Consider the following 13,059-nt stretch of genomic DNA (forward strand, 5'->3'; position numbering starts at 1 on the left):
GGACTGAAAATTTAGCCAGTGCTTTCCCGTCTATACAGTCAATGAGCTTTATAAAGTGCTTAACCCACTACAACAACAATTAGGTCTGCGTCTGACCTTAAATAATTAGCAGAATCTCATTTATTCTTGGAAGGAAGGCAGAGCTAGAAAAACAATGTTTGAACTCATTTGGGCTTGGGGGCATCAGTGAAAATCAGGAAAGTATAGACTTTTTCTGAAAGACTGCACATTCTCGCAAAACTCTGCACAGAATTTCAGGGGATCTGTGTGATGTGTCTCCAAGCGTTGTCCGTGAGCCGTCTGCATCCAGATTTCTTGAGGTTCTATTTCAAGTTCATTTCCTGAGTCCTATTCTTACTAGATTGGAATCTCATAGAATCAGGCCCAGAAAGAGGACTTTTAACAATGCCCATAAGTGAGACAATTTAAAAATAAACTTTTTTTAATCAAAGGAAAACACACACACACACACACACACACACACACACGAGCATATCCACGTGTATCACTTTAAAAGTCAAATAGTACTAAAAGTCTTAAAAAAAAAACCCAGCAGTCTCCTGCTCCACCCTTTCCCACCCCACCCCAGCCCTACAGGTTCCCACCCTCAACTTTTCTAGCTAGTTTCACCGTCATTTTCCTCCATATATTTTTTAAAAATTACATGCATATGTCACGATTTCTTGGTTTGCCAATTTCAGTCCTGTCTCTTGACTTCCTGCCATTGTGAATAAATATGAGATCATTGCTCCCCTCCCCCAACTCCATTTTTTCTTATTCCCTCCCCATATATAACTATGTGTAATTTTTGTTAAATCAATAGCCCACATTACGTTAGAGAGACGATGTAATAAATATTGGTCCCTGAGCCAAGTAATGTGCTGAAAGCACACTTTTTCTTTCCCTGTGCAAGCTTTCTCTTTTTTTCCCTGAAGTTAATCATTGCCTCACTTCATCACCTGTTTGGTTTCCCAGCTACCTAATGCTAATCTTTTCCCAGGGTTCTAGCATCTCTGCTGTATCCTCTTTATGCTCCCATACTTACAGTGCATCTTTCTTGAAGCCTCAGGAGCCCACCACTTCTCCTTCCCTGGCCTGGCTGTTTTGCAGAGGCCCTGGGCTGCCCCTTCCTGCCACCTTGCTGCTTTTCTTTCTAGGATCTTCCTGCCCCATCCTCCCTTTTCTTGTTTTCATCCTCTATTTTGCTAACATGTATCTCCCAGCTGCCTAAGAAAGGATGGAGGTATGATGTCTGAGACCTTATGTGTCTCAAAGTGTGTGTATTCTACGTGACGTGATGTGTAGTTTGGTTTGGGGAAGGATCCTAGGCTAAAATAGTTTTCTCTCCACCTGTTTATGTTTAGGTATGCCCCCTAGTCTCCCTTCACCAAGACCAGCTGGCAATGACTCTGATGCTTTTCTGAGTTCTGTTTGGTTTTTGTGAACTGCTTTCTTCTCTGAAAGGTCTTACAACTTTTTCTTTACACAAGATGTTCTGAAATTTAATGATGCTGTGCCCTGAAGTAGATGAAGAAAATGTATTCTTCTGGGTGAGCCCTACCAACACGGGGACTCATATCCTCAGTCCCGGGAGATTTTCTTCTGTTGTTTCTTTGGTGATATGTTCCCCTGTCTTTGCTGATCTCCTTTCTGACAGTCCTCTTGGGAAGTCCATGGATGGATTCTCTAATGTTCCACCTTTCCTCTTCAATTTTCCATTCTTCCCAATTTTATCCTTCACTTTTTAAAAACTGAGTATTTTATTTACATCATCATATATTGAATTTTCAAGGGTACTTTCTTGTTGTGTTTTCTTTTTTCATCTCTTATTTTTGTTTAGACTAATCAATTCCAGTTTCTGAAGTCCCTTTCTCCCTGCATGGTCTGTGTTCACCCCAGATCCCTTTCAGCTCTGTGTGCATTTTCCTTTCCATGTGAGGTGTTCATCAAATACTGAGTTGTTCTTGGATTGCCCTTCATATTTAAGAATCAGACTCTTGGGAGGGGGGAGGGTGTAGCTCAGTGGTAGAGTGTGTGCTTAGCATGCATGTGGTCCTGAGTTCAATTCCCAGGACCTCTGTTTAAAATAATAATAATAGTAATAATAACAATAATAATAAATAAACTTAATTACCCCCCAAAAGAATGAGACTCTCAACGTGTGATGAGAGGCTCCGTGTGGAGAGCTGATTTGTGGAATCCATGAGTAGATACTCCAGTGGTAAACCAGCATCCATGGGGCTCCTACCATCACAGCTGTCTGCAGAGCTATTCTCGGCTGCCCTCCCCTCGCTGGGAGCTGGGCACTCGCCCAGTCCCCTTCTGGCCCACACAGGAACAGTGTGAGTGAGGACAGGAGGGACCTGGGGTCTGACTACTTCATGTGCAGACCTTTCCCTCCTGTATGGCAAAGCCGTAGAGAGTCTCTGAGGGGAACTGGTCCTCATCTTCATCCTTGGGTTTTGAACTTCTCCTCTTTGATCAATTACTTACCCCTCCTTCATCCACTTTCCAACTTCCAAGCACTTGTCCTTGGCCAAACATTTGCGGAAACCTCAAATTCTCTGTCTCCCTCTCCCTTTTTGTTTGTTCCTTGTAGGCCAACGCCTTCTTTTTTTTATTGCTCTGCTGTTATTTTTGTGGTCTTTGAAGAGGTGGGGGATGGGGCAGAATGCCTGTGGGCCAATCACGATTTTAAGCAGAATTCCACAGTAACTCGTGTGCAACAAACACTTCAGGGTCACTGGCTAGAGCACAGTGGTGTTGGAATACTGGGTGACTACTGGCTAAATACATAAACTAGATGAATTTATGTAGAATTAATGATTTAAGAACAACAAACGATGATGTTTGTTGAACTATTGACTTAGGCAGTCATCAGGCCCCAGAATGAAAATCCCTGTCAAACAAATGAACAAAAAAGAAAAAGAAAGAAAAAGGAAAGAAGGAAGAAAGATCACAAGCGCGTTAACTGTAGCTATTTCCACAGGTTGCGGGATGGAGACATCACTATATTTACCTCGGAGGCATTAATAAATAGGTAAATACTACCGGAAAAGAAAGTATTTTTTTAAAGTTCAGAAGAAGGAAGTGTCTTGTCGGTAATCTTTTTAAGCTGAGAAGAAACAGTAGCCTATCAACATTTTCACATTTAATTTGTTCAAAAAAACCTACATACCCGGCACTTCTTATCCCACAGAATCTATGCACGGAGCTGGAAATGCAAAAACCCATCCTCCTCTGTCCCCTCCAGTCTAAGCAAGATTCCAGAGTCATGGCACAGGGTTCTTGAAAAATATTTGGAGAAAACTTAGCTGTCAGCATTTTATAATTTATAAGTTAATCTACATATGGCCAACATTCTTGATTGCTTACCCAATGATCACCCTCCCCACTCCCTTCCTCTCTTTGTGAGAGCCTCAACTTTGTTCTGGGGACCACCCCTCCTTCGTGGGATCCAGGAAAGAGCCCCATCGGTCAAAGCCAGTCACAGCAACACCATGTTTCCCTCGACAGCGATTAAACGCTGCAGAGCTTCTGAGAAATTATGACACTAGGGGAGACACCGCTCCCATCTTCTGTTGGACACTGTTGCCTCTGCACATAATTCCAGGCACGTGGTGATCATCCTGCTACCAGACTGAAGGAGAATCCACCACACAGGCCCCACAGAGCCAGGAGAAACCCAGGGCAGCAGAACCGGAGCCCTGACATACCCCGCTTGGACCCTGTTTTACCTTTGGATCTTTTGTTTTACGACAGAAAGTATCTTTACTGTCTACCAGTTTGGGTTCAAGCTTCTATTCCTTGCAACAAAAGGCGTCCTAACTGACAGAGTGCACTTTGTCTCAGGAGGGGGATTTGGTGTCAGGGGTTGATGGGAGAAAAAGCAGCTGGTACTACTGAGTGTTAGGTGGTTCAGAAAGACAAAATTCACACCAGGACTCTGTGCAAAGCCAGTTAGGTGATGCCGGGGCAAAAGGGCTTCAGGGTGAAACCAGAAAATTTGGAGCAAAAGTCTGAGCCCCACAGAGGGTCAGTTTCCTAATGGGGACTCACACTGGCCAGCAGTGACCCCTTCTTTCTCCCAAAGTAAATATGTGGGGAAAGTTCAGGAAGTCTTCCTTAGCTAGTGATTACTACGGAGAATGATGTTGTGATCTAGAGCTTACTTGCAGCAAGGACTGTGAACTTCATTCATTCACTGACTCATTCATTCATTCGCTCAACAAATATACATTTGAGAGGATACCACGTGCCTGGCATATTAATCGACAAGACCAACAGAGTCCTGGACCTACAGGAATATATATGTCTAGTGGGAGGCAAAGGTGATACACACTCATTTATTGGTTAATTATAAATTATGGTAAGTGCTTTAAAGAACTAGAAAAGGGTGCTGTAACAGAAACACTGGAGGGAGGTAGGGTCCTTAATGAAGAATGGAGATCGAAAGAGTCAGGCAGTCAAGGTGTGAAGTGGTGATTTTCAGTTGAAAAGGGAAAAATAAATAAGGGTTAATGAGACAAAGAGCTGTGGGATGGGTGGGGGTCTCTCTGGAAGAGGAGTCCCAGTAGAAGTGAAAGCACACCATTGAGGCTGGAGGACAGCCAGGGAGTGGAAGTGTGGGGGGCTATTAATCCGGAGGGAGGGATGCAAACAGCCTCTGTCGGCCACACTAAAGGTTCTGGGTGGCACCACATGCAGTGGGACGCCATTAAAGTGTTCTGATCAAGGAAGTGACACAAAACAACTCACATCTTGGATCGATCTTTATGGTAGCACACATAGAGTAGGCTGGCAATGGGGCGAGAAAGAGATCAATTCACAGCAGAAGTCCAGGCAGGGGATACTGATGGCTGGTACAGGGTGACAGCGGCAGCTGAGAGGGAGGGGGACGGATGTGGGAAATGTCTTGATGATGAGGAGAGAGGGTCAAGACCGCTCCCCAAGTTTCTGTTTTAAACAAAGATGTAGAGGGAGGCACTGCGTTCTGAGAAGAGGAAGGTGCAAGAGAAGCAGGATTTGGAAGAAGCAAAGATTAAGAGTTGGGTATGGGATGCCTGTAAAATATCCAACTGGACACATGGGGTAGATAGCTGGTTGTAAAAACCAAGAAGAGGTCAAGATCAGAGCTAAAAGGCTGGGTGTCGTCAACGTATAGGTGGCGTTCAGAGTCCCAGGAAGGGAGAGGAGGGGCATGGATGAGGGGAGGAGTACTCTGGCCGAGGCGGAAAAGAAACCCTGAGGAATCTCATGCTTTAAAGGATGGGGAAGGAGGAGCCTCCAGAGGAGACTGCAGGAGCAGCTAGGAGGGATGTATAACACCAGAAGAGGTCTACAGCAGCAATGAGGGGGGGTTTCAAAAAGGAAGAAGTGGTCAACTGTATCAACTGCAAAGACAGGGGAGTGTCTTGATTTCCACACCAGGGAAGTCACCGCTTGCTATGACGAGATTATCAAGTGTTCTGTTGCAAATGCCAGAGACTCAGTTTACAGTGGAGCAACCCTGTGACATCAGAGTCCACTGAATCCAATTTTAGATTTTGAGTTTCTTTTCTGAGAGGTTCTAACTATTTGTTGGGATAGATATTTCACGACTGTCATTCTTTCTTAGACTTATATTATCCAAAGAACAAAAAGTGACTCTACTGATTAAAAATGTAAAAAGACTCGTTCTGTCCTGCAATTACCATATGGGTCAATTAGACCCTTTCATAACTTACGTGATCTTAATTTCCTCCAGCTTTAAACATTTTACTATATCATTATCCTAGGAATTATTTCAACATTACTCAACAATTATTTCCAACTATGCTAGAAAAGACAAAGATAATAAGAAAACAAAAGACTCTGAATCACCTAGAAGGCTGGCTCAATAGTAAAACAAGTCCTCATTATTACATCATCCTTTTATTACCTTATTGTATTGCCCAAAGTCCTGCATCACCTTTTAAGACAGTATGGGAGAAAAAAAAGATACTGGACACAGTGTCCTTGTACTTTTTATTTTTTATTTATTTTTTGATGGAGGCACTGGGGATTGAACACAGGACCTCCTGCATGCTAAGCACACGCTCTGTCGCTGACCTATACCCTCCCCTACTCTTTGTAGTTTTTAAACTAAAGCTTCTATCAATCACTGGTGAGAATTCAGAATTCAGAAATTTCATTTTCTCCTCATAATAGCAAAGAAAAAAGAAAACTGATAGAGAAAAACACTTCAAATTATTAGAAAACTCAGATGATAAATGCAAAAATACAGACAGAAGCACTCCAGACTTTAATGATGGAATTTATCAGAGAAGTGAAACTGCAGGCAATGAGTCTTTAGCTGATGCTGCCCTAGATAAATTTTCTCAAACTCAAGAAAAGTTTAACTGAACTTTTAACTGAATCACTACTATGCTGTACACCAGAAATTAGCACAACATTGTAAACTGACTATACTTCAATTAAAAAACATTTTTTAAATAAATAAAAATCAGGTTTGAAACAGCAAAAAAAAATCATCGATTTAACAATATATATTTAAAGATGAAAAGGAAACATGGGATTTTTATCCAGTTAGCCGTTCAACAGGAACAATTTCATTATTCAATGTATTACAACAAGAACCTGGGCTACGCTAAAAGGATGTGTGATGTATTCCGTTATCTTTTATGATGTTTTACATCAAATATACTTGCTGCAGTTGTCAGTCAACAAATGCTAAAAGCAATGTATACACAAAGGAGACTGGAAAGAAATGCATGAGGTAGAGATGAAAAGAATCCATCGAATTGCTGATTCTACCTGTCCCCCAGATTTACTGAGATACAATTGACATATAACATTGGGTAAGTTTAAGGTGTGAATTGCTAATTCCAGCTGGTGTTTATAAATCTAAAAATGAAAATATTTTGCAGCTGAGAAGATAATTATCCTCCCTTCAACAAAATTACAAGCCATCTAAGTTTTCAGAAGTGTTGCTGAAAAATAAGATAGAAACCTATTAATAAGATAGAAAACTAAGAACTATTAGAGATGTTTTTGAAATCTGGTGTTAATATTTATGAGATGATTGTGTTCTGGGTTCATATATGTTGATCGAGTTGTTCAAGGGACATCGTCCATTAGGGTAATATTCCTTCAAATGTAGGAAAATAAGGAATAAAAATTGAGTTTGTTTGAATTCTTATTGAAATTCATTTAAAATTATTTTTCACTATTCCTTTATTTTTGCCTCTTGTAAACGATTTGCAAAATGATGTAAAAATGTGAAAAAATAGAGCAGGGCCATTGGTGACAACTGTTTTCTCTGTGTACTGTGGGTTAAGCAGGTAGGGTGTATCTGTCTCAAATAATAAGCTATTGAGGACAGAAAACAGGACCCTCTCTTGGACACTGCTTTTGGCTTCAGATGATAGAAATATAATCTCATCAAAGGGGGAAGGTCAGCTCGGGGAGGAGGGATTGTGGCTCAGTTATGTTATGAAGGGGCACAGCTGGTTTCATGCTCACGCTGATAGCAAGATAGTCAATGGCATTACACGTAAACGTACAGCGTCCAAAGGGAAGGGAAAAACCCCGCATCTCTCCTTATACCTCTTTCTAGAGTGAGGAACCATCTTCCAGAATGGCTTCTTCTTCTCCAGAGGTTGAGATAGTGTCGGTCTGTCCTGAGGCACGCTGGCCTGGGGGAGGGATGGACACCTGAATAAAACTGGGGTTCTGTTGGGAGGAAGGGGGTTACGGGGCAATAGCGCCCACGACAGTCTAATTGTGGACGCAAAACTCCTAAAGCAATTTACAGGATACACACTGATTGGAGGGAACTCTGACCAGCGCTTCGAATGGAACCGGGTAAGTCAGCCAGCCGTTTTTCAATTCCTCCTTAGCCATCTTGGTGCTGTTCTGCACCTCCAGACGTCCAGGATATTGTTTGACTCCCTCCTCCTCTGGACGGCTGCCTATAGGAGCAGCAGCTAGTATATTTTCCAAGATGCAGTGAGTGGAATGAAGTGGATGAGATGTATGGACCAATTAGTGCTGGAGACTGGGACTGTGACAAGCCTCAGGGATGAGGCAGTGACCAACCGGTCACAGGTGAGAGATGGGATGTCTGAAGAGGCCTGAACAGCCAAAAAGAGAGAGAATGAAACTGCGGTGCGAGAGCTGTCTGGAGCTTAGCTGCCTCCCAGAACTTGGTTGGTTAGGATTTTTGTAATGCTTCAAAATCCAAAGCAAGAGAGGTGTGGCCAGAATCAGGATGAGGAAGAACGTGGTGCTGAGAGGAAGCACAGTGAGAAAAGGGAGATGGGGGACCATTTCGGTTCCTTTTTTCTCTCCTAAATGAAGTGTTGTCATTAATAGTTTTAAAATTAAAACCACACTTTTCCTTTATAGCTGCCCAGTCAGGTCCAAAATGGAGGATGCTGGCTGCCTGATTTTTTTCATCTCCTCTTTTGGATGATTCTGTACACCTGGACTGGCTGGGACAGGAACAGCCCCTGGAGGTGAGGACACCATGCCAAATTTCTCTCCAGTACGCAGTTACAAAAGGCACTAGGCACATCAAGAATATGCAGGTTTTAGTATGAAGAATAAAAGACATTTCTTTTTTTGTTGTTTTTTTAAAACCTACTTTTATATAACAATTGACTTCTACAGCTTTCCAGAAGTCTTGTATAGATTTTTTTCCTTTTTTCGGGAGGAGGTAATTAGATTCATTTATTTACTTTTTTTTTTCTTGATGGAGGTCCTGAGGATTGAACCTAGGACCTCGTGCATGAGGCATGCACTCTAGCACTGAACTTTAACTACCTCCCTTTTTTTTTTTAATGTGAAGTGTAGTTTTTATAATGTTAGTTCCAGGTGTACAGTGAAGTGACTCAGTTATACACATACATACATATATTTATTTTCTTTTCAGTTTCTTCATAAGACATTTCTGACCAGATGGGGTAAGGGAGGGTGGTATGTTTCTGGCCATAATGTGACTTGTCTTAATAAAGTCACAAGAGATGAGACCAATATCTGAGATACAGGATACTGACCAGTACTGGCAGTTCTACTGAGGTACATGCTCCCAGTAAACAGAGAGAAACAGCAAAGTTGCAAATTAGGGTCCTGTGTACCCTTCATAGTGCGAAAGGATGCACCAGCACGAACACAACCCACCACTTTAACAGGAAAAATCTGAAGGAAAAACATAAACGGAGTTTCGGTTTCTACCACTTTCCCCTTACCTTTGTGAATTTCAGCACTTCGCAGTTACTATCCTACCGAGGCCCAAAACCTACACAATAAAAATTGACGATGCAAATGAAAATGGGCCCAGAATAAATATTTTTTATTATTTCTATTCATGTAAATTCATTTGCCTTTTTGATTTCTCCTTTGAACAAGTCTCAGAGAACCCAGGTGAACCACTGCCCACTGCTGAGGCAGGAGATGCGGAGAGCCAAGGTGGGACTCTTCCCAACGTCAGAAAAACTGGAGAGCCAAGGTTATAAGACTAAGGTTAAGAAGCTGCTTTTAGTGTGCTAAGCTCCACTACACCACAGGTGGAGATTTCTGCACCAAGCGGCGAAGTTTCACGGAGGCCGGGGTGGGCGGGGTGGGGGGAGGTAGGAAAGTGAACTCAAAATTCGGCAACTCCTCCCTATCCGCACCAAAGAGTCTGCCGTAGACCCCACATTAGGATGTGTTCTGACTGTTAAACACGTATTAGGAAAGCAGCCCTTTGTTGCAAGGTAGCTTTAGTTTCTAAACCTATGTAGTAAATTCCACGTGTTTTGTAATTGCACGTTCAACTTTCTACGTAACTGTGGGACGGTGGCCCAAGATGTCGAACAAAGTATTCACCAAACATTTAAATTATTAAAAAAAAAAAACTAAACAAAAGCGCATATGCAGAAATCTAACTTGGATACCGCCGAAGTGCCAACACCTCGGGTGCAATGGGAGTCCCATCCGATCCGCGAGGCAGCAACCAATTGTATTCACCTCCCCCCGCCCCCAGCGCACGCCCCCACAGGAGGTAGACCGCGCACCTGCCCAAGGCGGGGACCAAGTGCAGGGGCTTTTGTCTCCGGAGAACAAAGAGCCGCCTTGCGCTCTCTGGCCGTGTCCTGGGACCCATGCGGTCTCGGGGACCCCGCGCTGTCAGCCGGGCCGCGCCCCTGGGCAGCCCCCTCTTCAGCCGCGCGACCCTCTGGCTCCCACCAGCCTGGGTCCCAAGCCCGCCCCAGGGCCCCACCTCACCAACAGGGTTCCGCCCCCGGCCCCCGCCCACCAGGGCCACGGTCCCGCCCAGTCGCGCGCCCTGCGTCCCCCAGGCCTGTCCCCACGAGCCCCCCGATCTCTGATCCCTCGTTCCCCCCCGCCGCCTGACCCCCGGGCTCCCGGCCCTCCAAGCGGCTCGCCCCCCGACCCCCGCTCCCTCGCTCACCGGGCTTCGCCCCAACCCAGTCACGCACCCCGCCTCTGGGCCCCCGCACCCGGCGTCCCAGGCCTCCGCCCCCGCGAGGACCCGGGGCCCCTGTTAGCCCCGGCCGCTGGGCCCTCCCTGCACCTCACCCTGTTGCGCGAGCAGGGCGGGGCCACTGGGCCAATGGCGGCCGCGCTCCCCTCTGCGCTCCGCCCCCCGCCCCGCGCTCCCCCTCCCCCGCTCCAGCCCCTCCTCCGGGCTCCTCCCTCTGCGTTCCTCCCTCCTCCCCTGCTTCACCCCCCTCGCGCTCCTCCCTCAACGTTCCCCCTGTCCCAGGCTCCTCCCCTCTCCCCGCCCGCGTTCCCCCCTCCACCTCGCGCTCCCCCCGTTCCACACCGCGGGCCCCTCCCCTACTATCCCCCCTCTGTTAACCTCCCCAGGCTCCTCCCTCCCCCCGGGCTCTCCCCCTCGCCCGCTCTCCTCGCTCCTTCCCCCGGGCTCTTCCCCGTTCACACCCCACCGCGCTCCCCTCCCCCGTCTCCTCCCCCCACCGCGCTCCCCCCGTTCACCTCCGCACTCCCCCTCTCCGGGCTCCTCCTCCCTCCTCCCTTACTCTCCTCCCCCCGCTCCCCGCCCCGCGCTTCCCCCCCCGCCGCGCTCCCGCTCCTCCTAGGGTCCCCCCTCCCTCCGCGCTCGCCACCTCCCCGCGCTCCTCCCCCCGCCCGCGGGAGGGACCTGTCAGCGCGCGGCGGCGGGCCAGCGCCGTCATATGACCGGCCGGCCGCCCCGGCGCCCAGCACAGCCCCTCCGCCCCCGGCCCCGCGCGCCTGCCGCCGCGATGGCCCCGCCGCCGCCGCCGCCGCAGCCCCCGGCCGCGCGCTGAGCCCCTCGAGCGCCGCGCGGACCGGACCCGAGCGGAGCGGAGCCCGAGCCGCCGCGTCATGGCCCCGACCCTGCTCCAGAGGCTCTTCAACAAGAAGGGCGGCGGCGGCGCGGCGGCAGCGGCGGCGGCCCCGGGCCGGGCGCCCCGGGAAGGACCCGCCTTCAGGTGAGGGGCGCAGAGCGCCGGCGGGGGGACGGAGGGATGGAGGCGGGGGATGAGGGATGGAATGAGGGGGACGAGGGGAAGGGAGAGGAGGCGGTGGAGGGGAGGGGGCGGGCCGCCCGGACCCTGCAGCCCCAGGCTCCTGCCCGGCCGGGCGTCGCGGGCACCCTCCAGCGCGGCCCCGAAGCCTCCGTGCCCAGGGGGGTCCCTCGCCCCCCTCGCCCCCCTCGCCCCCTCCTCTCCTCCCTCCAGCTCCTTCCTCACCGCTCGGGGAGTTGTTGGGGCTCAGGGGGATCCCCACTGTGCTCGGGCCTGGCTGCGGAACCGGGGGTCCCGAGGGTGCAGGGGTCTGGGGACCCCTCCCGCAGAGCCGCCGGGCTGCGCTGTCACCCTGGGGGCAGCCCAGCCTATTGTGTACGTGACAGTGCCCTGAACTTGTGAAGGAGCAGCTGTCGCCAGCAAGGCATCTTTCTTGTTCCTTGCTGTAGGTGACCAGTTCTCAGACGGATGATGAAAGTCTGTCGTTTGGAAGGGTGATGCCGCGTGAGGTGCACAGGGGGCGGGATGCGTTCAACATCTGCAGAGACCCTCTCACAAAGCTGATGCCGCGTTCAGGAGGGCTGACCTGAGTGCACACCTTTAAAGGGGCACGGCTCTCATTGCTGGAGCGTTTCCCATGCTTTATGTTGATTTTTCTCATTCATTTCCCCCGACAGCCTTGTGAGGTGGGTGGGTGCGATCTAATCCCCCTCTGACAGCTGAGGGGACTCAGGGTCACGGAGGACCCCAGCAGCTTGCCCAGAATCCGCAGCAGTATGAGACTGAACCTGCTCTCCACCCCAGCTGTTTGACCATAGAACCCAGTCTTTGTAACCTCTTTCTGCTTTCAAGGGCTAACTTTTAGAAGAGGCCTTAGAATGACCTAGACTGCCTTTCAGCACACTGATCTTGAGAAGTTCGTTTATTTACCATTAACAGTTTTTTTCCCCATCAAATATTTTATTGAGCATCTACTTCCAACTCTGACATTCTGCTAGGTGCTCTTTGGCCAAAATGTCTTGCAAAAACAGTGTACTGTTAGACCCAGACGTCTAGACCCAGTATTATAAGCCTTTTAAAAGTTTGAAGTGAAGCTTTGGATACATTTGGGATTAAATTTTATGTTGTGGGTTTTGCTTTTCTTAAATTCCATTCATTTAACTCCTCACTGCAGTTAGGTGAACATTCCCCATATTTTGTGTTTGTGGAGTGCATGTGTATGGTGTTCTTTGGAAGGTGAATTGCCAGGGCGTGACACCACCTTCGTTAAATTCGCACGTTTTCTTTAGGCTGCCCAAATGCTTACAATTTGGGTAGGGAATTCTATTCCTCTCACTGCTTTCAGTCCTGTGTCCCTTCTCAGAATGGTAGAATTACTTCAGACCCAGGGTGTGTAATTTCTTCTCTTCCCTCCCAGTGACCCAGACTCGATCAAGGGAACAAAGCCTGGAGAGAAAAGGGTGTGTGTTTCAGGTGTCCTTGCTGTGACAGCCCCTGTCAAGGACATGTAGAGCTGTTCCAAGGCTGGCGGAGATGGTGGAGTTCCAGGGCCATTGTTTCC

At 47.9% G+C, this 13,059-nt stretch overlaps 1 protein-coding gene across 6 annotated transcripts in view; it reads left to right on the top strand.

The window, feature by feature from the left end:
* Positions 1-11,164: 11,164 nt before the first annotated feature.
* FNIP2 (folliculin interacting protein 2) overlaps positions 11,165-13,059 on the top strand; it is a 105,484-nt gene continuing 103,589 nt past the window's right edge. For 4 of the 6 annotated variants that reach the window (XR_012079372.1, XM_072974990.1, XM_072975004.1 and 1 more), the window contains exon 1: positions 11,165-11,462. Coding sequence is in view for 5 of the 6 variants with exons in the window: in XM_072974990.1 (XP_072831091.1) it covers positions 11,356-11,462 (107 nt within the window). In the remaining variant the exon portion in view is untranslated. The remainder of the gene's footprint in view (positions 11,463-13,059) is intronic. The other 2 variants (XM_072974995.1, XM_072975009.1) reach the window with 1 other exon arrangement.

The sequence above is a fragment of the Vicugna pacos genome, chromosome 2 (genome assembly GCF_048564905.1).
Source record: "Vicugna pacos chromosome 2, VicPac4, whole genome shotgun sequence".
Taxonomy (NCBI): domain Eukaryota; kingdom Metazoa; phylum Chordata; class Mammalia; order Artiodactyla; family Camelidae; genus Vicugna; species Vicugna pacos.